General features: G+C 51.5%; 1 protein-coding gene across 8 annotated transcripts; it reads right to left on the bottom strand.

Annotated features, from left to right (window-relative positions):
* Positions 1 to 903: 903 nt before the first annotated feature.
* Positions 904 to 27,102, bottom strand: MARCHF2 (membrane associated ring-CH-type finger 2). Of its 8 annotated transcripts, none has more exons than XM_024351761.3 (6): positions 26,970 to 27,085; positions 21,626 to 21,896; positions 18,786 to 19,013; positions 13,061 to 13,256; positions 9,039 to 9,248; positions 904 to 1,517 (listed from the first exon to the last, which is right to left on the bottom strand). In XM_024351761.3, the coding sequence occupies exons 3-6, from the start codon at positions 18,959 to 18,961 to the stop codon at positions 1,359 to 1,361; spliced, it is 741 nt and encodes a 246-aa protein (XP_024207529.1). In that variant the 5' UTR covers positions 18,962 to 19,013; positions 21,626 to 21,896; positions 26,970 to 27,085; the 3' UTR covers positions 904 to 1,358. The 8 variants fall into 8 exon arrangements, with proteins under 8 accessions (XP_024207529.1, XP_054529051.1, XP_024207524.1 ...); XM_054673076.2 differs by having other exon boundaries at positions 21,626 to 21,691; XM_054673075.2 differs by having other exon boundaries at positions 1,217 to 1,547; positions 21,626 to 21,691; positions 26,970 to 27,086.
* Between the last annotated feature and the right edge of the window lie 737 nt (positions 27,103 to 27,839).

The raw sequence follows: 27,839 nt of genomic DNA, 5'->3' as shown, positions 1-27,839 counted from the left end.
GAACTCAGGTGATCCACCCATCTTGGCCTCTCAAAGTGTGATTACAGGAATGAGTCACCATGCCCAGCCCTTATGTATATTTTAAAAATCATTTTTATAACCCTGCTACCTGATTTTTACTTGAAGACTGAGCCTTTGCTTCTTCCCATGAGCTTCAGAACAGATCCCTCAAAACAAGCCAGTGGTTTTTATCGTTTTTTATTTTATTTTATTTTTTTTGAGACAGAGTCTCGCTGTCTCACCCAGGCTAGAGTGCAATGGTGCGATCTTGGCTCACTGCAACCCCTGCCTCCCGGGTTCAAGCGATTCTCCTGCCTCAGCCTCCCGAGTAGCTGGGACTACAGGTATCTGCCACCACGCCTGGCTCATTTTGTATTTTTAGTAGAGACGAGATTTAACCATATTGGCTAGGCTGGTCTCGAACTCCTGACCTTGTGATCCGCCCACCTCAGCCTCCCAAAGTGCTGGAATTCCATGCGTGAGCCACTGTGCCTGGCCAACCAGTGTTTTTTGTTGTTGTTGTTTTGTTTTGTTTTGTTTTGGAGATGGAGTCTCTCTCTGTCGCCAGGTTGGAGTGCAGTGACGCCATCTCAGCTCACTGCAACCTCCACCTCCCAGGTGCAAGCGATTCTCCTGCATCAGCTTCCTGTGTAGCACCCGGGATTACCGGCGCGCACCACCATGCCCAAGTAATTTTTATATTTTTAGTAGAGACAGGGTTTCACCATGTTAGCCAGGATGGTCTCGATCTCTTGACCTTGTGATCCACCCACCTCAGCCTCCCAAAGTGCTGGGATTACAGGAGTGAGTCACTACACCTGGCTGGCCGCCAGTGTTATTTTTTTACCTCCATGTGGTCCCTCCCTGGGAGGCCTCCTTTGAGAAACATAACTGACAAGTCCATTTTGTCCAGCCAGGGCTCCTTTTATTCATTCAGGGGTGGGTTTTTGAAACGCAGTGCAACTTTTATATAAAGTCGAGGGTGCCAGGAAAGTGGGCCTGCCGGGTGCAGAGAAGCGCAAGAAGCTTGCTGGAATGTTCCAGCTTTAAGGGCGCCCTTGATACACCGGCCACAGCTGCTGGCCCAGAAGGTGCCATGTGGACCTCAGAATGAGATCAGGGTGCCTGCTCCGTCCAGAGCTCAGGACCATGTCCACCTGTCCTCCATATGCAAAAAAAAAAAAAAAAACCCTGAAAATATCTTCACACAGGATCACAGACTAGGCTCCGCGTGGTGTCTCTTGGCCTAAGAAGCGTTCAGGCCGTGCGGGAAGTGTTGAAGTGGAAGTCCTTCCACAGGACAGGGTATCGCCAGCTACCTCTGGCCTCTCTGCTGCAGGGACCGGAGAGCCCAGCATTCATACTGGTGTCTCCTCCGCCACCTTCTTCAGGAGTCCAGCCGCCAGTGGAGAATGCTGGGGGCCCTCGGGGCTGTCCGCCTCCCGGATCTTCAGGCGAACTTTCTGGTTGGTCTTTCTCCACTCGGAGTACAGCTGGCAGTGGTAGCGGAAGGAGACCTGTGGGGCAGCCCTGCAGTGAGCGGAGGCCTCCACCCACAAGGGAGGAAAACAAGTCGCCGTGGTGGCACCTGCGTTGGCCCAAACCATGGCTGGGGCTCATGCTTCCAGAAGCAGAGCTGGCTTATGAACATTCCTCCCACCAAGTGCACACACACAGACCCATTCACACTCCTGGTGACACCCACCAGCTTTCAGAGTCCTGCAAAGACAAGATACACCCCACACACACCAGCAGGAAGCAAACGGGAGCTCCTTTCCTGCCTCTCAGTGGGAAAGGAGTGAAACAGCCTCTTGGAAGGCATTAAATGTCAATCAATCAGGCCGGGCGCGGTGGCTCACACCTGTAATCCCAGTAGTTTGGGAGCCCGGGCACGGGGGAAGATCACTTGAGCTCAGGAGTTCAAGATCAACCTGGGCAACATGGAGAAACCCTGTCTCTACCAAAAACCCCGTCTCTACTAAAAATACAAAAATTAGCCTGGCGTGGTGGCACGGGCCTGTAGTCCCAGCTACTTGGGAGGCTGAGGCAGGAGAATCGCCTGAGCCTGGGAGATATGGGCTGCAGTGAGCCGATATCACGCCACTGCACTCCAGCCTGGGCGACAGAGTGAGACCCTGTCTCAAAAAAATTTTTTTTAATGTAAATCAGTCACATAATTGCCAAAACGTGCAACCAAAACGTGCAAACGAAAAAAAAGTTAAAAAAAAAAAAGTCACTCAATAGGTGAATGAGGCCAGGCGTGGTGGCTCACGCCTGTAATCCCAGCACTTTGGGAGGCCGAGGCAGGTGGATCATGAGGTCAGGAGATCGAGACCATCCTGGCTAACACGGTGAAATGCCGTCTCTACTAAAAATACAAAAAATTAGCCGGGCGTGGTGGTGGGCACCTGTAATCCCAGCTACTCGGGATGCTGAGGCAGGAGAATGGTGTGAACCTGGGAGGCAGAGCTTGCGGTGAGCCGAGATCGCACCACGGCACTCCAGCCTGGGCGACAGAGCGAGACTCCGTCTCAAAAAAAAAAAAAAAAAAAATAGGTGAATGAATAAATAAACAGTGGTGCTTCCAGATAATGAGATCTTATTCAGTGCTAAAATGAAATGAAGCTGGGTAAGGTGGCTCATGCCTGTAATCCCAGCACTTTAGGAGGTCGAGGCGGGGGGACCCCTTGAGCTCTGGAGTTGGAGGCCAGCCTAGGCAACATAGCAAGACCTTGTCTCTACCAAATATTTAAAAATTAGCCAGGTATGGTGGCCCAGGCCCGTGGTACCAGCTACTTAGGAGGCTGGGGTAGGAGAATCATTTGAGCCCTGGAGGTTGACGCTGCAGCAAGCTGTGCTCACGCCACTGCAATCCAACAGAGTGAGATCCTGTCTCAAAAAAAAAAAAAAATGCTGGGCACAGTGGCTCAAACCTGTAATCCCAGCACTTTGGGAGGCCAAGGTGGGTGGATCACCTGAGGTCCAGAGTTTGAGACCAGCCTGACCAACATGGAGAAATCCTGTCTCTATTAAAAATACAAAATTAGCCAGGCATGGTGGCAGGTGCCTGTAATTCCAGCTACTCAGGAGGCTGAGGCAAGAGAATCGCTTGAACCTGCGGGGGAGGGGTGCGGAGGCTGCAGTAAGCCGAGATCGCACCACTTCACTACAGCCTGGGTGAAAGAGCGAGACTCTGCCTCAAAAAAAAAAAAAAAAAAAAAAGCCTTTAAACCACGAAAATAACCTTAAATGCATATCACTAAATGAAATAAACCAACCTGAAGATGCTGCATACTGAATGACTCCAACTATAGGACATTCTGGAAAAGGCTAAACCATGGAGACAGTAAAAAGATCAGCAGTGGATAGGCGTTGGGGAAAAGGAGGGTGGCATGAATAGAGAGAGCACAGAGGACTTTTAGGGCAACGAAACTACTCTGTCTGATATTATAATGGTGAATATGGCCGGGTGCAGTGGCTCACGCCTGTAATCCTAGCCCTTTGGGAGGCCAAGGTGGGCAGATCACGAGGTCAAGAGATCGAGACCATCCTGGCCAACATGGTGAAACCCCATCTCCAATAAGAATACAAAAATTAGCTGGGCGTGGTGGCACAGGCCTGTAGTCCCAGCTACTCGGGAGGCTGAGGCAGGAGAATCGCTTGAACCCGGGAGGCGGAAGTTGCAGTGAGCCAAGATCGCACCACTGCACTCCAGCCTGGCACACAGTGAGACTCTGTCTCAAAAAAATAAAAAAAATAGTGAATACATGTCATTATACATTCATCAAAACTTATAAATGTCCAACAGCAAGAGTCAACTCCCAGCCTGGGCAACATGGCAAAACCCCGTCTCCACCAAAAAAATACAAAAATTAGCCAGGCGTGGTGCACACATCTGTAATACTAGCTACTCAGGAAGCTGAGGTGGGAGGATCAATTGAGCCTGGGAGGTTGAGGCTGCAGTGAGCCATGATCACGCCACACTGCACTGCAGCCTGGGTGACAAAGAACAATCCTATCCCCTCCCCGCCACACACACACACACACACACACACACACACACACACACACAAAAAGGCCAGGTGCAGTGGCTCACACCTGTAATCCCAGCACTTTGGGAAGCCAAGGTTTGAGCCCAGGAGTTTGAGCCCAGGAGTTTAAGACCAGCTACAACAACATAGCAAAACACTGTCTCTACAAAAAATACAAAAACTAGCCAGGTGTGGTAGTGGGCACCTGTGGTCCTAGTTACTTGGGAGGGCCGAGGTGGGAGGATCGCTTGAGCCCAGGAGGTAGAGGTTGCAGTGAGCGGAGATCGCACCACTGCACTCCAGTCTGAGAGACAGGGCGAGATACCATCTCAAAACAAACAAACAAAAGAAGTGAATCCTAATGTGAACTATGGCTTTAAAGGGATAATGAAGGTTCACTGATTGTAATAAATGCACTGCTTGGGTAAACAATGTTAATAGTGGGGGAGGCTGTGCAAGTTGTGCGCGTATGGAGCAGGGTGATATACAGGAACTCTTTGTACTTTCTGCTAAATTTTGCTGTGAACCTAAAATTGCTCTAAAAATTAGTCTATAAAAAATTTTTTAAATGGCCCAGCGCGGTGGCTCACACCTGTAATCCCAGCACTTTAGGAGGCAGATGCGGGCAGATCACGAGGTCAAGAAATCAAGACCATCCTGGCCAACATGGTGAAACCCTGTCTCTACTAAAAATTAAAAAAATTATCTGGGCATGGTGGCGCACACCTGTAGTCCCAGCTACTCGGGAGGCTGAGGCAGGAGAATTGCTTGAACCTGAGAGGCAGAGGTTGCAGTGAGCCAAGATCGCATCACTACACTCTAGCCTGGTGACAGAGCGAGACTCTGTCTCAAAAAAAAAAAAAAATTAAAAAATAAATGTTGCTTAGCGCAATGGCTCACGCCTATAATCCCAGCATTTTGGAAGGCCAAGGTGGGCAGATCACCTGAGTCCAGGAGTTCGAGACCAGCCTGGCCAACATGGTGAAAACTCGTCTCTACTAAAAATACAAAAATTAGCCAGACATGGTGGCAGATGCCTTAATCCCAGCTACTCGGGAGGCTGAGGCATGAGGACTGCTTGAACCCGGGAGGCGGAAGTTGCAGTAAACCGAGATCGCACCATTGCACTCCGGCCTGGGCGACACAGTGAGACTCCGGCTAAATAAATAAATAAATAAAGGTCAGTGGTTCACATCCTTTGACCAAGCAAGTTCCCAAGAAACATTTGCATGGACAGTGCCCAAAGCACTGTTCATAATGGAAAAAAAAAGAAGTAGAAATGAAACCACACACACATTGGAAAAAATCCCAGTGCCTGTCAAAAGTGATTTGTTAAATAAATATGGTCCACCCATACAATGAATGTCTGCCGGGTGGCTGCCTCCTTGTGTGTGTGGGTTTTTTTTTTAAAAGAACACCAGCAAAATGAAAACAAGCAGATGCTAAAACAGTAGCTATGATTTCATCCTATTTACATATTTTAAAATATGCTGGTAGGGGCAGGGCGCGATGGCTCATGCCTGTAATCTCAGCACTTTGGAAGGCCAAGGTGGGTGGATACCTGAGGTCAAGAGTTCGAGATCAGCCTGGCCAACATGGCGAAACCCCGTCTCTACTAAAAATATAAAAATTGGCTGGGTGTGGTGGCACATGCCTGTAATCCTAGCTACTCAGGAGGCTGAGACAGGAGAATCGCTTGAGCCCAGGAGGCGGAGATGGCAACATTGTGCCACTGCACTCTAGCCTGGGTGACAGAGCAAGACCCTGTCTCAAAAAAAAAAAAAAAAAAAAAAAAAGAAATGCTGGTAGGTTCATTGAAAAATACTTTGTGAGGCAGGGACTCCCCTACAGCTGGACAATAGTGGTTATGTGTGAGGGGTGAGATTTGGGGGAGCCTTTGCCTCTAAGCAAGGGTTCTGCTGCCTACCAGAGGCCTAGAACAATACCTCACACCCCCATCATTCTGTCTGTCTCTGTCTGTCTCTCATTCAGGCTTTTTTTCTTTTTTTTTTTTTTGTTGAGACAGAGTCTTATTCTGTCACTCAGGCACCCAGGCTGGAGTGCAGTGGCACGATCTTGGCTCACTGTAACTTCCACCTCCCGAATTCAAGTGATTCTTGTGCCTCAGCCTCCCGAGTAGCTAGGATTACTGGCATGTGCCACCACACCTGGCTAATTTTTCTTTTCTTTTCTTTTTTTTGAGACGGAGTCTTGCTCTGTTGCCCAGGTTGGAGTGCAATGGTGCAATCTCAGCTCACTGCAACATCTGCCTCCCAGGTTCAATCGATTCTCCTGCCTCAGCCTCTTGAGTAGCTGGGATTACAGGCATGTGCCACCACACACAGCTAATTTTGTATTTTTAGTAGAGACACTGTTTCACCATGTTAGTCAGGCTGGTCTTGAACTCCTGACCTCGTGATCCACCCGCCTCAGCCTCCCAAAGTGCTGGGATTACAGGCGTGAGCCACCATGCCTGGCCAATTTTTTGTATTTTTAGTAGAAACGGGGTTTCACCATGTTTCTCAGGCTGGTCTTGAACTCCTGACCTCAAGTGATATGCCCCCCTCAGCCTCCCAAAGTGCTGGGATTACAGGCATGAGCCACTGCACCCAGCCTTTTTTTTTCCTTTTTCTTTTATTAATATTATTATTTTCTTCGAGACAAGGTCAGGCTCTATCACCCAGGTAAAGTTCAGTGGTGCAATCTCGGCTCACTGCAACCTCTGCCTCCAGTGCTCAAGCGATCCTCCACCTCACCCTCCGGAGTAGCTGAGACTGCAGGCACACACCACCACGGCCGACAAACTTTTGTATTTTTTCTAGAGATGGGGTTTTGCCACTTTGCCCAGGCTGGTCTCAAACTCGTAAGCTCAAGCAATCTGCCTGCTTCAGCCTCCTAAAGTGCTGGGATTACAGGCATGAGTCACCATGCCCAGCCCCTATTATTATTTTTTGCGATGGGGTCTCACCATCTTGCCCAGGCTGATCTTGAACTCATGGGCTATGGTGATCCTCCTGCTGCAGCCTCCCAAAATACTGGGATTACAGGCAGAAGCACTGCACCCAGGCTTTTTATCTTTTTTTGATATTGGGTCTTGCTTTGTCACCCAGGGTGGAGTATAGTAGTGTGATCACAGCTCACTGCAGCCTCAAACTCTTGGGCTCAAGTGATCCTCCTGACTCAGCCTCCCAGGTAGCTGGGACTACAGGCATGTGCCACCATGCCCAGCTAATTTTTTTAAATTTTTTGTAGCCACGGGGTCTTTCTATGTTGCCCAGGCTGGTCTTGAACTCCTGGCCTCAAGGGATTTTCCCACCTCGGCCTCCTAAAGTATTGGGATTACAGGTGTGAGCCACCATGCCCAGCTAATTATTTTCCTTTTGTAGAGATGGGGTCTCCCTAAGTTGCCCTGCTAGTCTCAAACTCCTAATCTCAAGAGATCTTCCCACCTTGGCCTCCAGAGTAGCTGAGAGTGTAAGTGCACACCACCACTAATTTTTAAATTTTTTATAGAGATGGGCATCTTGCTTTGTTGCCCCGTCCTGGTCTTGAACCTTCTTGCTTCAAGCAATCTTCCTGCCTCAGCTTCCCAGTGTGCTAGGACTGCAGATGTTACAACCACTGGGCCTGGCCTCACTCAGTGTTTTCATCTCAGTTCCTCTCTCTCTTCCCCTTCAATTTCTTTTTCTTTTCTTTTCTTTCTTTCTTTTTCTTTTTTTAAAGACAGAATCTCACTCTGTCGCCCAGGCTGGAGTACAGTAGCAGGATCTCGGCTCATTGCAACCTCTGGCTTCTGGGTTTCAGCGATGCTCCTGCCTCAACTTCCCTAGCAGCTGGGATGACAGGCACATGCCACCATACCAGGTTAATTTTTTGTATTTTTAGTAGAGATGGGGTTTCACCATGTTGTCCAGGCTGGTCTCAAACGCCTGACCTCAAGGAATCCGCCTGCCTCAGCCTCCCAAAGTATGGGGATTACAGGCATGAGCCACCGCACCTGGCTTTCCTCTTTCAATTTATTTTTGTTTTTATTTTTATTGAGACAGAGTTTTGCTCTTGTCGCCCAGGCTGGAGTGCAGTGGCGCAATATCGGCTCTCTGCAACCTCTGCCTCCCAGGTTCACGTGATTCTCCTGCCTCAGCCTCCCGAGTAGCTGGGATTACAGGCACCCACCACCACGCACAGCTAAATTTTTGTATTTTTAGTAGAGACAAGGTTTCACCATGTTGGCCAGGCTGGTCTTGAACTCCTGGGCTCAGGTGATCCACCTGCCTTGGCCTCCCAAAGTGCTGGGATTAAAGGAGTAAGCCACTGTGCCTGGGTTTTCCCTTTCAATTTCTTTCTTTTTTCTTTTTTCCTTTTTTTTTTTTTTTTTTTGAGATGGAGTTTCGCTCTTCTTACACAGGCTAGAGTGCAATGGCATGATCTCGGCTTACTGCAACCTCCGCCTCCCGAGTTCAAGCAATTCTCCTGCCTCAGCCTCCCAAGTAGCTGGGATTAGAAGCATGTGCCACCACACCTGGTTAATTTGTATTTTTAGTAGAGATGGGGTTTCTTCATGCTGGTTAGGCTGGTCTTGAACTCCCCACCTCAGGTGATCCACCCACCTTGGACTCCCAAAGTGCTGGGATTACAGGCGTGAGCCACCATGCCCAGCCTCAATTTCTTAATCAATATATATTTCCCCACTATCTTGTTCTCCCCCGATCTCTCTCTCAGGCTTTTGCTCCTCTCTGCCCCACTCCTAATCTTGGGGGTTCATGGATGGGGGTTCCTGCACTCAGGTCAAGGTTCACACCTGGCTCAGGGATTCCCTAGACCTTTGTCACATTTGGAATCTCAAGCTCCTGGAGAGGCAGGGTGACCTCAGAAGCTCTCTTCCACCCACAGCCATAGACAGAGGCAGCCAGGGAGCCCCGTGCCCCACAAGCCAGGGGCCAAATCCTTGGCCCTGCTGCTCCCAGCGGCAGAGCTCGAGACGCATGCTGCACAACCACAGCCACTCACCAGCGTCCAGAGGACATAGATGGTGAAGAGGGCGATGGTGAGGGCAATGAGACCCACGGCCTCCAGCTGGCTGTGGAGCCGGAGGTGGTCCTGGGCCCCGCGCAGGCACAACCAGCCTGAGATGGCGGCCAGCGGCGTGATGAACAGGAAACACACCATGTCGCAGCACAGTGTCCGCTTCTCCGTCCGCGGCCCCGGGTCCTTCAGCCACTGCAGGGGAGAGGATAGGGGGCAGAGGAGAGGGGGCAGAGAAGGGGCTACTGAGGGGGAGGGGTCAGGACCTCCAGGCCTAGGCCTCCCTCTGTCCTTTCCTTCTTTCTTTTTTTTTTTTTTTGAGACAGATTCTCACTCTGTTGCCCAGGATGGAGTGCAATGGTGTGATCTCGGCTCACTGCAACCTCGACCTTCTGGGTTTAAGCAATTCTCCTGTCTCAGCCGCCGGAGTAGCTGGGATTACAGGCAAGCGCCACCATGCACAGCTAATTTTGTATGTATATATATTTTTTGAGACAGTCTCGCTCTGTCAGCCAGGCTGGAGTGCCGTGGCACGATCTCGGCTCACTGCAACCTCAACATCCCAGGTTCAAGCGATTCTCCCACCTCAGCCTCCTGAGTAGCTGGGATTATAGGCAAGCGCCACCATGCCCTGCTAATTTTGTATTTTTAGTAGAGATGGGGTTTCACCATGTTTGTCAGGCTGGTCTCGAACTTGTGACCTTAAGTGATCTGCCCACCTCGGCCTTCCAAAGTTCTGGGATTACAGGTGTGAGCCACCACGCCTGGCCCTTTCCTTCTTTCAAACATTTATTGAGCCCGTGAGGAGCCAGGCCCTGCCAGGTGCTGGGCACATTTACCCCCATTTTGCAGATGGGGAAACTGAGGCACAGAGGAATTAACTCAAGTGAGCAAACTCACACAGCTACATAGTCCACAAAGCTGGGGTTCCAACCTGGGAAGTCTTGCTCCAGGGCTGAAGCGTCTTTGGCTACTAATCTACTACGCTTGGCCTTCCCCAGATGACAGGCCAAAAGAAATGGGCTTAAAAAAAAAAAAAAAAAAAAAAGCCCTGGTGCGGTGGTTCACGTCTGTAATCCTAGCACTTTGGCAGGCCAAAGTGGGTGGATCACTTGAGGCCAGGAGGTCGAGACCAGCCTGGCTAACATGGAGAAACCCTGCCTCTACTAAAAATACAAAATTAGCTGGGCGTGGTAGCACGCACCTATAATCCCAGCTACTTAGGAGGCTGAGGCAGGAGAATTGCTTGAACCCGGGAGGTGGAGGTTGCAGTGAGCCAAGATCGTGCCACTGCACTCCAGCCTGGGCGACAGAGTAAGACTCTGTCTCAGAATAATAATAATAATAATAATAATAATAATAATAATAATAATAATTTATTTTATTTCTTTGATTTTTTTGTAGAGACAGGGTCTTGCTATGTTGCCCAGGCTGGTCTTGAACTCCTGGCCTCAAGTGATCTTCCCACCTTGGCTTCCCAAAGTGCTGGGATTACAGGCATGAGCTACCACACCCAGCCAAGAAATGGGCTTAATTCATGAAATTCTGGTGGATGAGACAGAAAGGGCCCCTGCCCTCCCATGCTGGCAGTGGAGGTATGAAATGGGTGAACGGTCACATGGGGCAAGGCCTTGCCAAGGAGGTGACATTGAAGAGAACGGAATGAACAGAAGGAACCACGTGAAGAATGGGGGAGATGGGGCTCTAGGCTGCAGGGGCGGCAGATGCAAAGGCCCTGGGATAGGGGGAGGCAGCCTAGACAAGATGTGTGGGGAGGGGGCTGTGTGGCTGTAGCACGGAGACCAAAGTGGGTGTGGGAGGGTGTGTGAAGGGGCTGGACCTCCCTCCCACTTTTCTCCCTACACTCTGGCTCCCAGGTGGGCCAGGGGCTTTTCCAAGGTTTTTGTTTTTTGTTTTTTGAGACGGAGTTTTGCTCTTGTTGCCCAGGCTGGAGTGCTGTGGTGCAATCTTGGCTCACTGCAACCTCCGCCTCCCGGGTTCAAGCTGGGATTACAGGCCTCCGCCACCATGCCCAGCTAATTTTTGTATTTTTAGTAGAGATGGTGTTTTACCACATTGGCCAGGCTGGTCTCGAACTCCTGAACTCAGGTGATCCACCCACCTCTGCCTCCCAAAGTGCTGGGATTGTGAGCCACCACGTCCAGCCTTGGGTTTTTTTGTTTTTTTTTTTTTTTTTGAGATAGAGTCTCAAATCTGTTGCCCAGGCTGGAGTGCAGTGGCGCTATCTCAACTCACTGCAAACTCCGCCTCCCAGCTTTAAGTGATTCTCCTGCCTCAGCCTCCCAAGTAGCTGGGATTACAGGCATGCGCCACCACACCCAGCTTTTTTCTCATTGTTTGAGACAGAGTTTTGCTCTGTCACCCAGGCTGGAGTGCAGTGGCTTAGTCTCAGCTCACTGCAACCTCCGCCTCCCGGGTTCAAGCAATTCTCCTGCCTCAGCCTCCCTAGGGTTCAAGCCAGTCTCCTGCCCCAGCCTCCCTAGTGGATGGGATTATAGGCACCCACCACCATACCTGGCTAATTTTTTTTTTTGAGATGGAGTCTCACTCTGTCGCCCAGGCTGGAGTGCAGTGGCCTGATCTCAGCTCACTGCAAGCTCCGCCTCCTGGGTTCAGGCCATTCTCCTGCCTCAGCCTCCCGAGTAGCTGGGACTATAGGCACCTGCAACCACGCCCGGCTAATTGTTTGTATTTTTAGTAGAGATGGGGTTTCACCATGTTAGCCAGGAAGGTCTTGATCTCCTGACCTCGTGATCCGCCCGCCTCGGCCTCCCCAAGTGCTGGGATTACAGGCATGAGCCACCGTGCCCAGCCCACACCTGGCTAATTTTGTATAGCTAGTAGAGACAGGGTTTTGCCATGTTGGCCAGGCTGGTCTTTAACTCCTGACCTCAGGTGATCCATGCATCTTGGCCTCCCAAAGTGCTAGGATTACAGGCGTGAGCCACCGCGTCTGGACTTTTTTTTTTTTTTTTTTTTTTTTTGTATTTTTAGTAGAGACGGGGTTTCACCATGTTGGCCAGGCTGGTCTCGAACTCCTGACCTCAAGTGATCTGCCCGCCTCGGCCTCCCGAAGTGCTGGGATTACAGGCATGAGCCACTGCGCCCGGCAGCTTGTTCCTTTTCATCTCTCAGGCCTCAGCTGGGGGGTTCACCTCCTTTTGAGGCCTTGCCTGACACCCCAAGTTGCCCCACCCCCTGTGACATGTTTTTCCCTTACTGCACTATTGCTCCCAGAAACCAGCTGCTTTGTTGATTTTTTTTTTTTTTTCTGTAATCTCATATCAGAAGCGATGCTTCGAAGTCCAGATTAAAGTTACTGGACTTTAATCTCCATGAGTGCCCAGCCCTACGTGTCTTGTTGGTGGCTGGGTCCCCAGTGCCTAACAGAGTGCTGGGCATGCTGGAGGTGCCCAGGAAATCTCTGCTAATGAAAGACACAGGCTGGGAGCGGTGGCTTATGCCTGTAATCCCAGCACTTTGGGAGGCTGAGGTGGGCAGATCACTTGAGGTCAGGAGTTCGAGACCAGCCTGGCCAACATGGTGAAACCCCATCTCTACTAAAAATACAGAAAATTAGCTGGGCATGGTGGCGCACGCCTGTCATCCCAGCTACTTGGGAGGCTGAAGCAGAAGAATCGCTTGAACCTGGGAGGCAGAGGTTGCAGTGAGCCGAGATCGCACCACTGCACTCCAGCCTGGAAAAGAGTTAGACTCTGTCTCAAAAAGAAGAAGAAGGAGAAGGAAGAAGAAGAGAGAAGAAGAAGAAAGACTGAATGAAAACAGGGAGAGGTTAATGGGTCTGGGAGCTCTTAAACCCTAGGCCTGGTTTCTGACACACCATCAGCAGACCCACCTGGTGGACAGGGGCGGTAGGGAGTTCAGCCCTAGGAGGACCACCAGATTGCCCGGGGCAGCTCCTGCCTTTGGCCCCCATGTCTGCCCTCTCCCCACTGCCCACCGCAGTCTCAGACTCTTAAGGGTACCTCTGTGAGGGGTCGAGGCCGTTTCTCCACTGCAAACTCCGTGTGGCACAGCTCGCAGTAGCTGGTGTTAGATGAGGAAAGCCACTTCTCCAGACAGCTCTTGTGCACGGCACCCAGCGTGCCGGTGCAGCCACACGGGGACAGCAAGCACTCCCCGTTCGCTCCCTCATGGCAGATCCGGCAGAAGGGACCGTCACTGGACACAGAGATAGGACCCATGAGCAATGATTGGGCTTTCTGTCTATACCTGCTTCACTACCCACTGGATCACAAGCTCACCCTTACCCCATGCTGCCACTTGGTGAACTCCTACTCATCCTTCAATGCCCAGCTCTAAATGTCCTTCCCTTTGGGAAGGAGATGCAGGGAAGGTAACCTTGCGAAGCCTTCCCAGACTCCCACAGGTGGAGCGATGTGTTTCCTTCCCAGGGACCCTGCAGCACCCTCTCAGACCCAAGATGGGCATCTGTTATGCCCGCCCCCCATGTCCTCTCCAAATTTCCCTAAAATACCCACCCTGATTGTCCTGCACAACTTCCCCATCCTCAACTCTTTTTTTTTTTTTTTTTGAGACAGAGTCTCGCTCTGTCACCCAGGCTGGAGTGCAGTGGTGCGATCTCGGCTCACTGCAAGCTCTGCCTCCCAGGTTCACGCCATTCTCCCACCTCAGCCTCCTGAGTAGCTGGAACTACAGGCACCTGCCACCACGCCCGGCTAATTGTGTTTTCGTATTTTTAGTAGAGACAGGGTTTCACCATGTTAGCCAGGATGGTCTCGATCTCCTGATATTGTGATCCGCCTGCCTCAGGCTCCCAAAGTGCTGGGATTACAGGCGTGAGCCACCGCACCCGGCCCCCAACCCTCGACTCTTAATCCTCAAAGACCAGCTGGGTGAGGTGGCTCATTCCTGTAATCCCAGTACTTTGGGAGGCCGAGGCAGGAGGATCATGAGGTCAGGATTTCAAGACCAGCCTGGCCAACATGGTGAAACCCCGTCTCTACTAAAAATACAAAAATTAGCTGGGCGTGGTGGTAGGTGCCTGTAATCCCAGCTACTGGGGAGGCTGAGGCAGGAGTATCACTTCAGCCTGGAAGGCAGAGGTTACAGTGAGCCGAGATTACACCACTGCACTCCAGCCTGGGTGACAGAGTGAGGCTCCTTCTCAAAAACAAAAAAAAATCCTCAAGGACTAGGGCAGAGCAGACAACACTCCTCATGACCTCAGGCCTCATACTGGACCAGTCAGAACACCAGGCCGGGAGCAGTAGCTCATGCTTGTAATTCTAGCACTTTGGAAGGCTGAAGCGGGAGGATCACTTGAGCCGAGGAGTTCAAGGCCAGTGTGGGCAACCTAGTGAGATCTCATCTCTATAAAAAAAAAATTTTATTTTATTTTTTTGAGATGGAGTCTCGCTCTGTCATCAGGCTGGAGTGCAGTGGTGTGATATCAGCTCACTGCAACCTCCGCCTCCCAGGTTCAAGCGATTCTCCTGCCTCAGCCTCCCGAGTAGCTGAGACAACAGGCACACGCCACCATGACCAGCTAATTTTTTTTTTTTCTGTATTTTAGTAGAGACGGGGTTTCACCGTGTTAGCCAGGATGGTCTCAATCTCCTGACCTCGTGATCTGCCCGCCTCAGCCTCCCAAAGTGCTGGGATTACAGGCGTGAGCCACCACGCCCGGTCCCAAAATTTTTTTTAAAGACTTAATCTTGGCGTGGTGGTACATGTTGTGGTCCCAGCTACTTAGGAGGCTGAGGCAGGAGGATCACATGTGCCCAGGAGTTCAAAGCTCCAATGACCCATAATTGTACCACTGTACTCCAGCTTGGACAACAGAGTGAGACCATTTGAAAAAAAGAAAAAGAAAATAGAACAGCACGCACCCCTGCTCATGCAACCAACTCAGGCTTGTATGATACCATCAGTGTCACCGATAATCTATTCCTAAAATTCTTTGTTTCCCCGTAAACTCCAGAACTGTCGGCCACAAGGCTGACAGAAGCCTGGAGCTCCTGCAGCTGCCTAGTCTCTGTGTGGAGCCTGTGAATGATGCCAGCACAGAGGAGAGCAGAGCCAAGAGACAGGGAAAGGTAGATTCTTTTTTTTTCTTTTTTTTGAGACAGTCTTGCTCTGTCACCCAGGCTGGAGTGCAGTGGCGCGATCTCGGCTCACTGCAAGCTCGACCTCCCAGGTTCATGCCATTCTCCTGCCTCAGCCTCCAGAGTAGCTAGGACTACAGGCGCCGGCCACCACGCCCGGCTAATTTTTTGTATTTTTTGTAGAGACGGGGTTTCACCGTGTTAGCCAGGATGGTCTCGATCTCCTGACCTCGTGATCCACCCGCCTCGGCCTCCCAAAGTGCTGGGATTACAGGCATGAGCCACTGCGCAAGGCCTGGGAAAGGTAGATTCTTAAGGACATCTTTGCGGGCCCCTGGATCTAATCACACCTGAAGCCCGTGCTACCTGAGAAACCTGTGCGTCCAGAGAGAAGTGCTCACCTGCTCCTCTGCCCTTGTGAGGGGGAAATAGAAATAAAAAGCATCTGCAGAAAGCTGCCTCGGAAAAGTCTCCAGCCCTGGCCCAGTCTCTGGGGATGCCGGGTCCTTCCCAGGGCAGCTCAGGAGGCAGGGGGCGTGGCCCAGAGGCCAAACAGCCATGAGTCACTGTTTCCCAAACATTTCTGGCCAGAAGGCAGACTGTGAGGTCGCACAAAGAAGAGCTATTTTCCAGACAACGCCAATTTCCTCTCAGAGAGACTGTATTTTTTTTTCTTTCTTTCTTTTTTTTTTTTTGAGTCACCCAGGCTGGAGTGCAGTGGTGCAATCACAGCTCACTGCAGCCTCGGACTCCCTAGCTCGAGCAATCCTCCTGCCTCAGTCTCCCGAGTAGCTGGGACTACAGGTGGCACCACGCCACACAGCTAATATTTTTTAACTTTTTCTAGAGAGGGGGGGTCTCACTATGTTGACCAGGCTGGTCTTGAGCTTCTGGGCTCAAGCCATCCTTCAGCCTTGGACTTCCAAAGTGCTGGGACTACAGGCATGAGCGACCACGCCGGCCTGGAAATGACTGTTTTCTATCCTTTTCTCAGATTCTCATGCTGCGGGGTGGAGTTGCGTGGCTTTAAAAAGAGCCCAACAGGCTGCTCATGGCTGCTTTCTCAACAGTCCTGTCCCTGGACTGCTATTTCCTCCTGCAATGGCAAAAGGGCATGCCTGCCTGCCTCCTTTCTGAACCCATACCCCGATCCCACCCTCCCGCAAGTACACACACAAACAAAGTTAACAAAAAAGGAACCCCTTGTCCGGAAACCAACCCAGGGAAACAGAAGTGACGAGAATCTTGAGGAAGAATCACGTCAGTTTGGAGCTTGTTCTGGGAAACTCTGAAAAAGTTTGGGAGAGCAAATTCAGAGAAGAGGCCAGGCACAGTGGTTCATGCCTGTAATCCCAACACTTTGGGAGGCCGAGGTGGGTGGGTCATCTGAGGTCAGGAGACCAGCCTGACTAACATGGTGAAACCCCGTCTCTACTAAAAAAATACAAAACTTAGTCGGGCATGGTCGGGGCGGGGGGGCTGTAATCCTAGCTACTTGGGAGGCTGAGGCAGGAGAATCGCTTGAACCCAAGAGGCAGAGGTTGCAGTGAGCTGAGATCATGCCACTGCACTCCAGCATGGGTGACAAAATGAGACTCTGTCTCCAAAACAACAAAACAAAACAAAAAAACAAATTCAGAGAAGAGAGGAAAAAAAAAGCCTTAATATTTGTTGAGCACGGCCGGGCGCGGTGGCTCACGCCTGTAATCCCAGCACTTTGGGAGGCAGAGGCGGGCGGATCATGAGGTCAGGAGATCCAGACCATCCTGGCTAACACAGTGAAACCCCGCCTCTACTAAAAATACAAAAAATTAGCCGGGCGTGGTGGCGGGCGCCTGTAGTCTCAGCTACTCGGGAGGCTGAGGCAGGAGAATGGCGTGAACCCGGGAGGCGGAGCTTGCAGTGAGCCGAGATCGCGCCACTGCACTCCAGCCTGGGCAACAGAGCGAGACTCCGTCTCAAAAAAAAAAAAAAAAAAAAAAATTTGTTGAGCACTTACTATGTACCAGGCACTATTCTTTTTTTTTTTTTTTTTGGTAGAGACAGGTTCTCCCTGTGTTGCCTAGGCTGGTCTCAAACTCCTGAGCTCAAGCGATCCACCCGCCTCGGCCTCCCAGAATGCTGGGATTACAGGCGGGAGCCACCGTGCCTGGCCATCAGGTGCTATTTTTGCTTCCATCTTACATATGAGAAAACGGAGGCCAGGAGGAGTGAACTCATTTCTGCAAACTTGCAGTCAGGAGTCCATGCAGCTGGGACTGGGACCCAGGAAGTCTGACTCCAGGGCAGAGTACCCTAGGCTGCTGTGCTGTGTGCACTGCCCGCCTCAGATGCTGCGCTAGGGAAATGGGCTTTACTCATGAAATTTTGGCAGGGAAATAATGCAAAAGATACAGATTAGAAGGAAATGGGGGCCAGGTGCAGTGGCTCACCATGTCTACTAAAAATACAAAAAGTAGCCAGGTGCAGTGGCTCACTCCTGTAATCCCAGCTACACAGGAGACTGAGGCAGGAGAATCCCTTGAGCCCAGGAGGCGGAGGTTGCAGTGATCCGAGACTGTGCCACTGCACTCCAGCTGGGCGACACAGCGAGACTCTGCCTGCCTCAAAAAAAAAAAAAAAAAAAAAAGGGGCCAGGCACGGTGGCTCACGCCTGTAATCCCAACACTTTGGGAGGCTGAGGTAGGTGGATTATGAGGTCAAGACATCAAGATCAGCCTGGCCAACATGGTGAAACCCCATCTCTACCAAAAATACAAAAATTAGCTGGGTGTGGTGGCGCGTGCCTGTAGAACCAGGTACTAAGGAGGCTGAGGCAGGAGAATCGCTTGAATCCGGGAAGCAGAGGTTGCAGTGAGCCGAGATCACGCCACTGTACTCCAGCCTGAGTGACAAAACAAGACTCTCTAAAATAAAAAAAAATAAAAAATAAAAAATTTAAAAAGAGGCTGGGCACGGTGGCTCCCACTTGTAATCCCAGCACTTTGGGAGGCCAAGACGGGCAGATCACCTGAGGTCAGGAGTTTGAGACCAGCCTGGCCAACATGGCGAAACCCCGTCTCTGCTAGAAGTACAAAAACTAGCCAGGTGTGGTGACAGGTGCCTGTAATCCCAGCTACTCGGGTGGCTAAGGCAGGAAAATCACTTAAACCTGGGAGGCGGAGGTTTCAGTGAGCTGAGACTGCGCCACTGCACTCCAGCCTGGGCAACAAAATGAGACTCTGTTTCCAAAAAAAGAGAGAGATACAGTGGTGAAGTAATTTGTCCCAGGTCACTCTGGGAGAGACAGAGGTGTCCACTCAGGGTCAGGGCCCAGGCACTGAGCCCACAGCCTGCACTCCTGACCGCCCCCTATACTGCCTCCCAAAAGTGTGTTACTTGACAACATTTGACCTTCAGATTTCACATAATAATCTGGAATTTCAGCTTTTCCTAAAGAATCAGACCCGGCCAAAGCTAGGCCTCTGTTTCCACAAGGCGATAACTGTTTTTGTCTCTTTCTCTATTTACCCACTTGGCCCTCTGTCAACGGTTGGACTTCTAACCCCAGGCTGGGAGAAACTCACTGCGCCCAGAGAGAAGAGGCAACAAAGGCCAGGATATCCACGCAGTCACCACTCACCTCGGTGTGTCCAAGGCACGGATGACGGTGGAGAGGAGCCGGCCATCCCTTGAAGTCACCTGTGCCACATACTGGGGCGGTCCAAGGCCCGTAGCCTCCACGACCTTGGAGAAGGCAGGGCTGCCGGAGCAGTCACACAGGGAGCCGGGGAGGTGGCAGCAGTCACCCGTCGTCATGGCCACCGGGAGCCCTGTATCCTCAGGGCCTGAGGCCCATGGTTCCAGGAGCCTGGGAACAGGCCAGTGCAGAGGTTAGGGGCAAGGTTAATGCGCCTGACGGACTAAGATTTGAGTCCCCTCTTGTCAAGGCTGTAGGGACCACTAAACCATTTACATCTCTGAGCCTCAGTTTGCACGATCTGTAAAATGGGCCTCTGTAGGGGCAGTGAGGATTCAAGGAGATGATGCATGTAACTCAGCACAAGGCTGGTATACAGCAGGAGCTTGGGTTGTATTATTTCTCACTCTCCTAAGAAAAGCTATGCTTCCCTGGCCAGGTGCGGTGGCTGACGCCTGTAATCCCAGTACTTTGGGAGGCTGAGGCGGGTGGATCACGAGGTCAAGAGATCGAGACCATCCTGGCCAACATGGTGGAACACTGTCTCTACTAAAAATACAAAAAAAAAAGAAAGAAAAAAGTAAAAAAAAAAAAAAGAAAAGCTAGGTTTCCCATTCTGGCTAACACAGTGAAACCCCGTCTCTACTAAAAATACAAAAAACTAGCCAGGCATGGTGGCACGCGCCTGTAGTCCCAGCTACTTGGGAGGCTGAGGCGGGACAATCGCTTGAACCCAGGAGGGGGAAGTTACAGTGAGCCGAGATCACGCCACTGCACTCCAGCCTGGGCAACAGAGCAAGACTCTGTCTCAAAAAAAAAAAAAAAAAACAGGAAAGCTAGGCCTGGTCAGGTGTGGTGGCTCATGTCTATAATCCTAGTGCTTTGGAAGCCAAGGTAGGAGGAGTGTTTGAGCCCCAGGAGTTTGAGACCAGCCTAGGCAACACATCAAGACTCTATCTTTACAAAAAATGAGAAAATTAGGCCAGGAGCAGTGGCTCACACCTGTAATCCCAGCACTTTGGATTCAAGACAATCCGCCTGCCTCCGATTGCCTCAGCTCAGGAGTTTGAGACCAGCCTGGGCAACATGGTGAAACCCTGGCTCTACTAAAGAAAACCAAAAATATTAGCCAGGCGTGGTAGCACAAGCCTATAGTCCCAGCCACTTGTGAGGCTGAGGTGGGAGGATGACTTGAGCCCAGGAGTTTGAGGCTGCAGTGAGCTATGACGGTGCCCACAGCACTCCTGCCTGTGCCACAGAGTGAGAACCTGTCTCTAAAAAAGAGAAGACAAGAAAAGCTAGGCCTGCTCTTACCCTCAAAGCCTCCAGGGCCAGGACCACCTTTCAACTAATATCACCTTTCCAGATAAGGTATCAGAACCAGTTCTTTTTTTTTTTTTTTTTTTGAGACAGAGTTTCGCTGTGTTGCCCAGGCTGGAGTGCAGTGGCACGATCTCAGCTCACTGCAACCTCCACCTCCTGGGTTCAAGCGATTCTCCTGCCTCAGCCCCCCAAGTAGCCGGGACTACAGGCGTGCACCACCATGCCTGGCTAATTTTTGTATTTTTATTTATATTTATTTATTTATTTTTTGAGATGGAGTTTCACTCTTGTCGCCCAGGCTGGAGTGCAATGGCATGATCTCGGCTCACTGCAACCTCCACCTTACAGGTTCAAGCGATTCTCCTGCCTCAGCCTCCCGAGTAGCTGGGATTACAGGGGCCCACCACCACACTCAGCTAATTATTTATTTATTTATTTATTTATTTATTTTTTGAGACGGAGTCTCGCTCTGTCACCCAGGCTGGAGTGCAGTGGCGCGATCTCAGCTCACTGCAAGCTCCACCTCCTGGGTTCACACCATTCTCCTACCTCAGCCTCCCGAGTAGCTGGGACTACAGGTGCCCGCCAACACACCTGGCTAATTTTTTGAATTTTTAGTACAGACGGGGTTTCATCATGTTAGCCAGGATGGTCTCCATCTCCTGACCTTGTGATCCACCTGCCTCAGCCTCCCAAAGTGCTAGGATTACAGGCGTGAGCCACTGCGCCCGGCAATTATTTTTATTTTTATTGTATTTTATTTATTTATTTTTTGAGATGGAGTCTGGCTCTGTTGCCCAGGCTGGAGTGCAATGGCGCGATCTTGGCTCACTGCAACCTCCGCCTCCCGGGCTCAAATGATTCTCCTACCTCAGCCTGCTGAGTAGCTGAGACTACAGGCACGCGCCACCATGCCCAGCTAATTTTTGTATTTTTAGTAGAGATGGGGTTTCACCATTTTGGCCAGGATGGTTTTGATCTCTTGACCTTGTGATCCTCCTGCCTTGGCCTCCCAGAGTGCTGGGATTACAGGCATGAGCCACCACGCCCGGCTGATTTTTGTATTTTTAGTAGAGATGGGGTTTCACCATGTTGGCCAGGATGGTCTCAAACTCCTGACCTCAGGTGATCCATCTGCCTCGGACTCCCAAAGTGCTGGGATTACAGGTGTGAGCCACTGCACCCGGCCTGGCAGAGAATTTCATTGAAGAAACAAGGGCCCTTTCTGGAGACCTCCTTGAAGCCAATACAGGTGCCCTGGAGCCAAGGATCTCTGTTCCCAGCTTGTCCAACCCCCAAGAGCTACAATGTCCAGAGCCCCTGCAGCCCCTAAAGTGTTCAGAAAGTCCAAGCAAGAGAGGCAATCAAGTACTCAGCGAAGTATTCCCACCCCCGCCCCAAGTCAGCTTGTAAACTGCCAATCAAAATCCGAGCCCCGGGCCAGGGGAAGTTGTTCATACCTGTAATCCCAGCGCTTTGGGAGGTCCAAGCAGGAGGATCACTTGAGGCCAGGAGTTTGAGACGAGCTAGGGCAACATAGAGAGACCCTATCTCTCTGAAGGTTTTTTTGAATTAGCCAGGCATGGTGCTGAAAGCCTGTAGTCCCAGCTACTTGGGAGGCTGAGGAGGGAGCCTCAACCTCTTGAGCCCAGGAGTTCAAGGCTGTAGTGAGCTATGATCACACTACTGCACTCCAGCCTGGGTAACAGAGCAAGACCCAGTCTCCAGTCTCTAAAACAAAACAAAGCAAGCAAGCAAACAAACAAACAAAAAAACAAATCTGAGCTCCAAAGCGGGGAGGTGAAGGAACAGGGGAGCAATTACTAACTCTTGCGCTAGGACAGTTCACTGCTGGATAAATGCCCTCTAAACAGCTCAGCCAGCAGCCTTCCTGGCCTCACATGTTCTTCTGAGCACATAGTCAGGCCTCTGCAGGCCAGATAAGCAAGTATTGCCCAAAGGCAGGGACCCAAGAGGAAGACTGCAGGCCTGAGATAACACCCACAGGGCAGTGGCCGGGCCTGACACAGGGTGCCTGCTGCTCTCCCTCCCAAGTCCCTGCAACCAGAACCTTAAGCTCAGAGGCCAAAGGGGAAGCGGCTGGGCTCTTTACGGGAAGGCAGGCAGAGGTGAGTCCTTTCCTCCAGCCCAGCCCTTCTGAGGATAGGTCTTTACATTTCTTTTTTTTTAAGACAGGGTCTTGGCCGGGCGTGGTGACTCACGCATGTAATCCCAGCACTTTGGGAGGCTGAGGTGGGCAGATCACCTGAGGTCAGGAGTTCAAGATGAGCCTGACCACATGGAGAAACCCCGTGTCTACTAAAAATACAAAAAAATTAGCCAGGCGTGTTGGCGCATGCCTGTAATCCCAGCTACTCGGGAGGCTGAGACAGGAGAATCGCTTGAACCTGGGAGGCAGAGGCTGCAGTGAGCCGAGATCGCACCATTGCACTCCAGCCTGGGCAACAAGAGTGAAATTGTTTCTCAAAAAAAAAAAAAAAAAAAAAGACAGGGTATTGGCCGGGCGTAGTGGCTCATGCCTGTAATCCCAGCACTTTGGGAGGCCGAGGCGGGTGGATCACCTGAAGTCAGGAGTTCGAGACCAGCGTGGCCAACATGGCAAAACCCCATCTCTACTAGAAGCACAAAAATTACTTGGGCATAGCGGTGGGCAACTGTAATCCCAGCTACTTGGGAGGCTGAGGCAGGAGAATCGCTTAAACCTGAGAGACGGAGTTTGCAGTGAGCTGAGATCACGCCACTGCACTCCAGCCTGGGTGACAGCGAGACTTCATCCCCCCGCCCAAAAAAAAAGACAGGGTCTCACTCTGTTACCCAGGCTGAAATGCAGTGGTGTGATCTCAGCTTACTGCAACCTCAGGCTCCTGGGTTCAAGCAATTCTCCTGCTTCAGCCTCTCGAGTAGCTGTGACTACAGCTGTGTGTCACCACACCCAGCTCATTTTTGTATTTTTAGTAGAGACAGGGTTTCACCATGTTGGCCAGGCTGGTCTCCAACTGCTGATCTCAAGTGATCTGCCCGCCTCGGCCTCCCAAAGTGCTGGGATTACAGGCTTGAGCCACCACCCCTGGCCTGGTCTTTACATTTCTGCAAATAACTGGATATTACAGGAACTATCCCAGCTCCTGCATATGGTGTTCTAATATTTCTTCTATCAGGGAGAAAAAAAAAAAAAACCACAGGTAAATCTCTTAATGCAAGGCCAGCAAACCACCAAAATTATACTAGCAGCTTCTATCTATTAAGAACCAGACACTATGCCAAGCAATCTCCATACATAGTCATCATCTCACTGAACTCGAAACAGTTGTTATAAGTGTCTCCTTCAAAGGTCACCTTCCTGGAGAAGCCTTCTTGACAATGCTGTCTGGGGCCCGGTGCATTGGCTCATGCCTGTAATCCCAACACTTTGGGGGCTGAGGTGGGAGGATCGCTTGAGCCCAGGAGTTTGAGAGAAGCCTGGGCAACATACCAAGACCCCGTCTCTACAAAAAATACAAAAATGAGCCGGGTGTGGTGATGTGCGCCTGTAATCCCAGCTACTCAGGAGGCTGAGGTGGGAGAATCGCTTGCACCCAGGTTGAGGCTGCAGTGAGCCATGATCACACAACTGCACTCCAGCCTGGGCCACAGAGCAAGACCCTGTCTCAATCAATCAATGAAGTGCCAATGGGGTCCACTTGATTCCACTCGTGGCATGTGTCCCTGTCTGAAACATTCTACTTATTCATCTACGTATTTAGCCACGTCTGTTGTCCTACCCTGCAGTGAATTCTGTAAAAAAGAGACCCTGTCAGATTGCCTCCCGCTGTCCCCAGCACCTGGCCCTCTGTCTAGCCCAGAGCTGCTGCATTTCTGGTTGCTGCTGCAGTCATTTTTTTTTTTTTTTTTTTTTTTTTTTTTTGAGACAGAGTCTCGCTCTGTCGCCCAGGCTGGAGTACAGTGGCCGATCTCAGCTCACTGCAACCTCCACCTCCTGGGTTCAAGGGATTCTCCTGCCTCAGCCTCCCGAGTAGCTGGGATTACAGGCACCCACCACCATACCCGGCTAATTTTTGTATTTTTAGTAGAGACAGGGTTTCACCATGTTGGCCAGGCCAGTCTCGAACTCCTGACCTCGTGATCTGCCCACCTCAGCCTCCTAAAGTGCTGGGATTACAGGCATGAGCCACTGTGCCTGGCCATGTTGTAGTCATTTCTCAATCCTCACTCCGTTTAAGCACAGCGTGAGAGAGCCACATCTCTCGACCCTCCGATCCTGGTCGGCCAGCCCCTGTGGTGGGCATCAGAGATATTTAGAGGCTAGAGGTCCACTCAAACCACAGAGGCCCAGGCCTGGAAGAGGCCAAACTTGAGGCTGGACACAAAGAGAGGGTGACTGCAAGTCGGACTCAGCTCTGAGGCTGCTGAAATGGGAGAGTGATCCGATGGCTCCAGCAAACTTGGCCCAATGCCCAGGAGATTTATTTCTCTTCTTTCTTTTGTCTGTTTTTTTTTTTTTTTTTTTTTTTTTGAGATGGAGTTTCACTCTTGTTGCCCAGGGTGGAGAGCAATGGCACCACCTCGGCTCTCTGCAACCTCCACCTCCCAGGTTCAAGCGATTCTCCTGCCTCAACCGCCAGAGTAGCTGGGATTACTGGTGCCCTCCACCCACGGCTGGCTAATTATTTGTATTTTTAGTAGAAACGGGGTTTCACCATGTTGGCCAGGATGGTCTCAAACTCCTTATCTCAGGTGATCCGCCCGCCTTGGCTTCCCAAAGTGCTGGGATTACAGGCATGAGTCACCGCGCCTGGCCTATTTCTTTTCTTTCTTTTGTCTGTTTTTTTTTCTTTCTTTTGACCCAAAAGGCTGGAGGGCAGTGTAGTAATCACAGCTCACTGAAGCTTCCACCACCCCCACGTTCAGGTGATCCTCCCACCTCAGCCTCCTGAGTAGCTCTGCACACCACCACATCCAGCTAATTTTTGTATTTTTTTGTAGAAATGGTGTTTTGCCAAGTTGCCCAGGCTGGTCCTGAACTCCTGGCCTAGTGATCTGCCCGCCTTGGCCTCTCAAACTGTTGGGATTACAGGCATGAGCCACCACGCCCAGCCTGGAGATAGATCTCATTGAGTCTTCACAACAAACCAATAATTACACCCTATGATGGGGAAAGAGGCTGAAGCTCAGAGAGAGGCACCTACTTTCCCAAGGTCATACAGCTAGGAAGGGGTGGTGCCAGAATTTGAATTTAAAACAGTCCAGAGAGTGGTTCTGGACCTCAAGAGACCTGGTTTCTTTAACTCCTGGCCCTCCTGGCTATGCCACCGATGCTGGGTGTCCTGGTTCAAGTCACTTTGCTTCTCTGGGCCTCATTCTAATGATGGAGCTGGTGGACTCTGTCCATGGAGGGGTCTCCTGAGAAGGAGCCTCCAGGCTGAATTCATCCAGTAAAGCTCACCCTTAGCTAGGCTTGTTTAGGGTGGCGCTGAGGCCCCCCAGTCTTTTCCATACCTGCCCAGGCTCCTTTTCCTGAAGGTAGGAAACAGAGGGCAGAGGAATCAGAGGGCCCTAAAACTCCCTACATTGTGGTCTCAGGCAGCTGTTTTACTCTCTCAGCCTCAGTATTCTCATCTCTAAAACGAGTGTTATAGGCCGGGCGCAGTGGCTCACGCCTGTAATCCCAGCACTTTGCGCACTTTGGGAGTTCAAGGAAGGTGGATCACTTGAGGCCAGGAGTTCGAGACCAGCCTGGTCAACATGGTGAAACCCCGTTTCTGCTAAAAAGACAAAAATTGGCCAGGCACGGTGGCGGGGGCCTGTAATCCCAGCTACTTGACCAGGGTGAGGTAGGAATTGCTTGAATCTGGGAGGCAGAGGTTGCAATGAGCTGAGATCGTGCCACTGCATTCCAGCCTGGGCAAGAGAGAGAGACTCTGTCTAAAAAAAAAAAAAGACGGGGAGTCATAATGATATGTAGTTCATAAATTAGTAAAAAATTAAGAAGTTAATAACTATTAGCTCTTATTATAATTACTGTCGTCAGCTTACAGAGTTGTTGATGAGAGGTCACACAGTCAACCCCGGCACACACAGTAAAAAGCTCTATTAATATTTTTTAGGGTAAATGTGGAGGTTGTTATTGCATTCATTCCTCCCTGCATGAGAAGCAAGGTTCCAATCCCAGCTCTACTCCTTATGTGCTGTGTGGCCCTGGGCAAGACACTTAACCTCTTTGAGCCTGGACTCTCTCAACTGTATAACAGGGGACATTTCTACTGCTTCCACCTACTCAGTATGGTTTCAAAAGAACTGAATGAGCTCAACATGCCCATTTGACTACCCCGTTTTGAGCACCCACATAGCACAGGGCATCCTGTTTCAGCATCTTTGTGCAAAGTGGCTGGGTCATTATATTATAACTTACTATTTTGCAGGCAGAGCCGCTCTGAGAAGGAGGTTGGGGAAGGGCATTGGCCACTTAGCAGTTGCCTACTGTGTGTCAGGCGTTTTCTGCACCAGCCACCTCCTGAATCCTCCCAGACGCCCCATCAGGTTGGCAATGGGATGACCCAGTTTCACAGGTGGGGAAACCGAGGCTCGGAGAGGCGCCTATGTGTGCCGGACCCCGGAGACCTCCCACCGGCCTTGACACGGGAACTGAGGTCCCCGCGTCCCCGAGAAGGCTGTGGCCAAGGAATCGAGCCCAGCCGTCCCGCCCGGGTGCCGAGCTCCGGCCTCGAACCCGGGGCCGGCCCGCGGACTGGCGTCCTCCGGCCCTACCTGCAGGCCCGTGCCTACCTGATCCGCGGCCGGGCCGGGCGGCCGCACAAGCCCCTCGGTTCGCCTCGGCCCCGGTCCCGGCCCGGCCCGGCCCGTCGGCGCCACTAGCTCCGCTCCGGCCGGCACCTGCGTCCGGGCACCGCCCGCCGAGCCGACAGCGCCGCGGACCAATAGCGACCGCCTCTCGTCTGCATTCGCCAATCGCCTTGCACGTCCCGCCCTAAGAGGCGGGGCCGGAGGCCACAGGGACGACTTGGGCCGCACAGGCCCCGCTGCGCCGCAGCTGCTGGCTCCGCCCCTACCGCGTCTTGGCTCCGCCCCCAGCTCCGGCTCCGCCCCAGCACTGGCCCCGCCCCAGCCCCGCCCCAGGCACGAGGGGTGCTGCTGCGCCACCTGCAGACGGCCAGCGTCCTCTAATAAATAAAACCTCTGCAGAATTCAACTTTTTTTTTTTTGAGACTGGCCGGGTGCAGTGGCTCACGCCTGTAATCGGAGCACTTTGGGAGGCCGAGACGGAAGGATCGCTTGAGGCCAGATGTTGGGGACCAGCCTGGGCAACATGGTGAGATCCCGTCTCTACAAAAAATTTAAAAGGATGGGCGCGGTGGCTCACGCCTGTAATCCTAGCACTTTGGGAAGCCGAGGCGGGCGGATCACGAGGTCAGGAGATCGAGACCATCCTGGCTAACACGGTGAAACCCCGTCTCTACTAAAAATACAAAAAAATTAGCCGGGCGTGGTGGCGGGCGCCTGTAGTCCCAGCTACTCGGGAGGCTGAGGCAGAGGAATGGCGTGAACCCGGGAGGCAGAGCTTGCAGTGAGCTGACATCGCGCCACTGCACTCCAGCCTGGGCGACAGAGCGAGACTCTGTCTCAAATAAATAAATA

This window comes from Pan troglodytes, chromosome 20 (genome assembly GCF_028858775.2).
Source record: "Pan troglodytes isolate AG18354 chromosome 20, NHGRI_mPanTro3-v2.0_pri, whole genome shotgun sequence".
In the NCBI taxonomy this organism is placed as follows: Eukaryota; Metazoa; Chordata; class Mammalia; order Primates; family Hominidae; genus Pan; species Pan troglodytes.
This window is presented reverse-complemented; position numbering and strand designations above follow the sequence as displayed.

What these genes read in the sequence shown, in the direction of transcription:
- MARCHF2 (XM_024351756.3), bottom strand. Translation starts at nt 18,961, where the DNA reads ATGACGACGGGTGACTGCTGCCACCTCCCCGGCTCCCTGTGTGACTGC. An exon ending in GGCCTCGACCCCTCACAGAG is followed by an intron (nt 9,249 to 13,060) that starts GTACCCTTAAGA and finishes TCTCCCCTGCAG; the next exon opens with TGGCTGAAGGACCCGGGGCC. An exon ending in TCTATGTCCTCTGGACGCTG is followed by an intron (nt 1,548 to 9,038) that starts GTGAGTGGCTGT and finishes TTGTGGGTGGAG; the next exon opens with GCCTCCGCTCACTGCAGGGC.